This window comes from Ruditapes philippinarum, unplaced genomic scaffold (assembly GCF_026571515.1).
Source record: "Ruditapes philippinarum isolate M1 unplaced genomic scaffold, ASM2657151v2 ctg3468_1_1_1_1, whole genome shotgun sequence".
NCBI classification, from domain to species: domain Eukaryota; kingdom Metazoa; phylum Mollusca; class Bivalvia; order Venerida; family Veneridae; genus Ruditapes; species Ruditapes philippinarum.
The window spans coordinates 3,462-6,717 of record NW_026859932.1 but is presented as its reverse complement, the minus strand read 5'-3'; the positions used below and the strand labels follow the sequence as shown (position 1 = coordinate 6,717).

Here is a 3,256-nt window from a genome sequence, read left to right as displayed (position 1 = left end):
TTTGGTCAAGGTCACCAGTGCTCAAAATAGATTTTTACACTTTTGCCCATACAGCCTTTATTTGATGACAGATGTATTTCATATTTGGTAGGAAGATAACTTGCATGAAGTTGAATATTTTGGGTTCGATCCCCGGGAGATGCTTTGGTAGTTTAGCACGGAGGAAGGTAGTCTAGTACTGGTGAAACTCTCCAGGAACGATGGTTAGGAAACTACCTGCCTATATGACTGAAATACTGTTGGGAAAAGGCGTAAAATGAAACAAACAAACAAACAAATTGAATATTTTTCAACTTCACAAGTCAGAGCAATGACTTGGCAACTTATATTTTTCACAATTACAAAATGCCATGACTTTGTCAAGCTATATAACTTGTGTTTACAATTTTTTGGCAATTTTTCTGTCCATAACTGAGTGAATGGGTAAACATTTTTTGAAATATTGTTACTGACAAGAATCTGAGCCGGGGGCAGTTGTGTTTAACAAACACGTTCTTGTTTTATTTACAAATTCAATTTCCACATACATTGTAACTTTGTACAAATATTGAGAAGCAATACCCATGACTAAAATTCATTGAGAACATAAAAATTTGCACCTCTGTCCGCAGTTCTTGTTCAACCATTTCAGTTTCTTTCGCGGAAAAGTGAGAAAACATACCACAACACATTAACTTTATTTTGTATTTGAACATTTATCTACAAATATTTACTCATATAATTCCATTAATTGTTTATATTAGAGTATTTTGGACACTGTGTCACTCAAACATATTTCTAAATAAGGCAAAAGTTATTTCTAAAAAGTGGGTAAAACTTCATTATCACCAAGTGTACATCTGACCCATTTGTCTTTATGCACTTTCGAAGAACCATTTTAAAGACCAGCCTTGTGCACTTCTAACTACTGTCAGTAAACTTTTAGACCGGCATACAAAAGTTCTTCAAAATTTATTGCACATTCAAGTTATCCCAATCCAAAACGGCGGGTAGAAATCGTCTTTAACAAAATATTTGCTTATTTCCGACCCAGGTTTCGGATATCCATTAAAATAAATAACTGATCCTCCAGCGAGCCAGCCTCCCCACCAGCCAAATGTTCCAACAGATATTATCATATGATCACATAGTGACATTGCAGCAAGGTCGTATCCAGGCTGTGTGTATGGGCTGAAAACAACTTTGTGACCGTTGTGTTGGAGATGGCCTTGACACCAGTTTATATCATTTGAAAACACGTAAAATGTAGCATTCTTGTAGTTCAAGCTGTACATCTCCATCGCCTTCTTATAATAATCTGAAAGAATACTTAAATTGTTTTGATTTGGTTCTGTATCTTTAATTAAAGCATAAAATATACAAGCATTGATGAACGATCATTAAAGCCGACAATCGTTGTCGTGGTGGAAGTATTCAACAAACTAAACTCTTGTGCTTTTGTGAAAGAAGGCACAGAACTTCTGCATCTGTTGGATTTCATCTCGGTTAGAAATGTTCCAAGTAAGAACAAAAATATATGTTATTTAAACCAAAGTTGTTTTCTACTTGGTAAATTACCAAGATAACAATTCTCTGTCATCGTCATACCAGAAAGTTACGTCATCGTTTGTTATCATCATATTTCTTCATGTTGGCTTTAAAAATTGTTTTAAACTGTTGAAATTTTACTTTGTTCTGATATAAATAGCAACATTTTAGGTTGGTCGATATAATCATTTAGAACATCGATATATACAAGGGATGATTGATAAATTCGCGGAATTGCTTTATTTCTGATAAAAAATCACCGATTCCTTAACTCAAGATTGCCATACAATTCAAATATTATTTATATACACAAAACAATTATATTAAAATATCACGTTGGTCATTTGCTGGCGTTAAAGTTGACAGTATTAATTCCGAAAATGTGCAATAACTGCACTAACATAGTTGCTTTGGAAACCATTTTTTTTAAGTATTAAATATCCATTTACCTACCTAATAATTAAAGAGAATAATAAGCTTTGTTACGTCTACATTAATTTTCACGCGGTTTGATGAAGAAAATATTTTTTGACAGAATTCCCCAATTTTATCAGTTAACCCTCGTATTTAACTATTTAAAAAAATGCTATTGCACAGTGTATGTTTTGAAAAAAAAAACTGGTACACGTACCTTCCTCTGGTGTAATACGCCCTAAATTAATATGATAATCGCTTAGAAAATCCCCTCTTCTTACGTGTATACCAATTTTAACTGTATTCGATGGAGCACTTTCATCAATAAATCGTCTTGCTTCTGCCATTATATCGCTCTTAAATGTAAATAATTTTCTCAAAACGTTTTGGATCTTCCAAAAGTACTTAAAACTTTGTAAGTACCCGTCCAATGTCCAGTTCATATCACCTTTCAAGAATGACAAGTCAGAATATGTCGTGACATCACACTCTTCATGTGTAGATATATTCGATTCCTGGTACTTCAAAGATTCGGACAAATCTATTGTTATTTTCGTAGGATTTGGCATCTCAAAAACCGGATAAATGTCGAAATTTGTAAGTGGGATAAAAGGACGATAGTTGAATTTATCTGCAATGCCTAGCACACTGGCTATTTGAAACATCTGGTTACCAAGTCGTCCTTTAGCTGGATATACAGTCAACCATTTTCCTTGCTTCGTATTCTTGTCTATTTTATCTCCTGAAAGGAAATTCCCTTGTATATAAACCTTGTCGTATGTCTTTAATTTTACGCCGCTGAAAACATTGTTTTCATGACGGAATTGTGGTTTATCGTTATTATCAACCATCAATTCACTCATATTGTATTTAACTGAATTATCATCTAACGACAATATCTCTTTGAAAGCAGATTTCGATTTAATTAGAATTTTTGGTAGAAAACAAATCGTGAAAGATATGTACGCAAGAAACACCCATTTGTACACGATATAATACTTTTTTCTCATTTATTTAGTCATAAACTTAGAATTGTAAATGAAAGAATGAGCCGAAACGGTAACAATTTGTTGAATTTTGAATATCTTTGCTTTTACATTTCAATCAAAATTTCACATTCCCATATGGTATTCAAACCCTTTTTTTTGTTATCAGTAAAACTGACGTTTACAAACACAAAAAAAGTTAGACAAATCGAAATATGGAACAGTCAACACGTAAACGTCCCTTTGACTGTTCACGAATAGTTTATAACCTATATACACATACTTAAAATTTGTGAGTGTACTTTAAAATCCTGTACAAGACACAATTC

General features: G+C 33.0%; 1 protein-coding gene across 1 annotated transcript; it reads right to left on the bottom strand.

The window, feature by feature from the left end:
• Positions 1–602: 602 nt before the first annotated feature.
• On the bottom strand, positions 603–2,740 carry LOC132758307 (galactoside alpha-(1,2)-fucosyltransferase 1-like; the record flags this gene model as incomplete). The annotated part of the gene is given in 2 exon segments (XM_060749881.1): positions 603–1,297; positions 2,159–2,740. Coding segments are annotated over 2 exon segments (917 nt in total), but the record flags the coding sequence as incomplete, so codon positions are not given.
• Between the last annotated feature and the right edge of the window lie 516 nt (positions 2,741–3,256).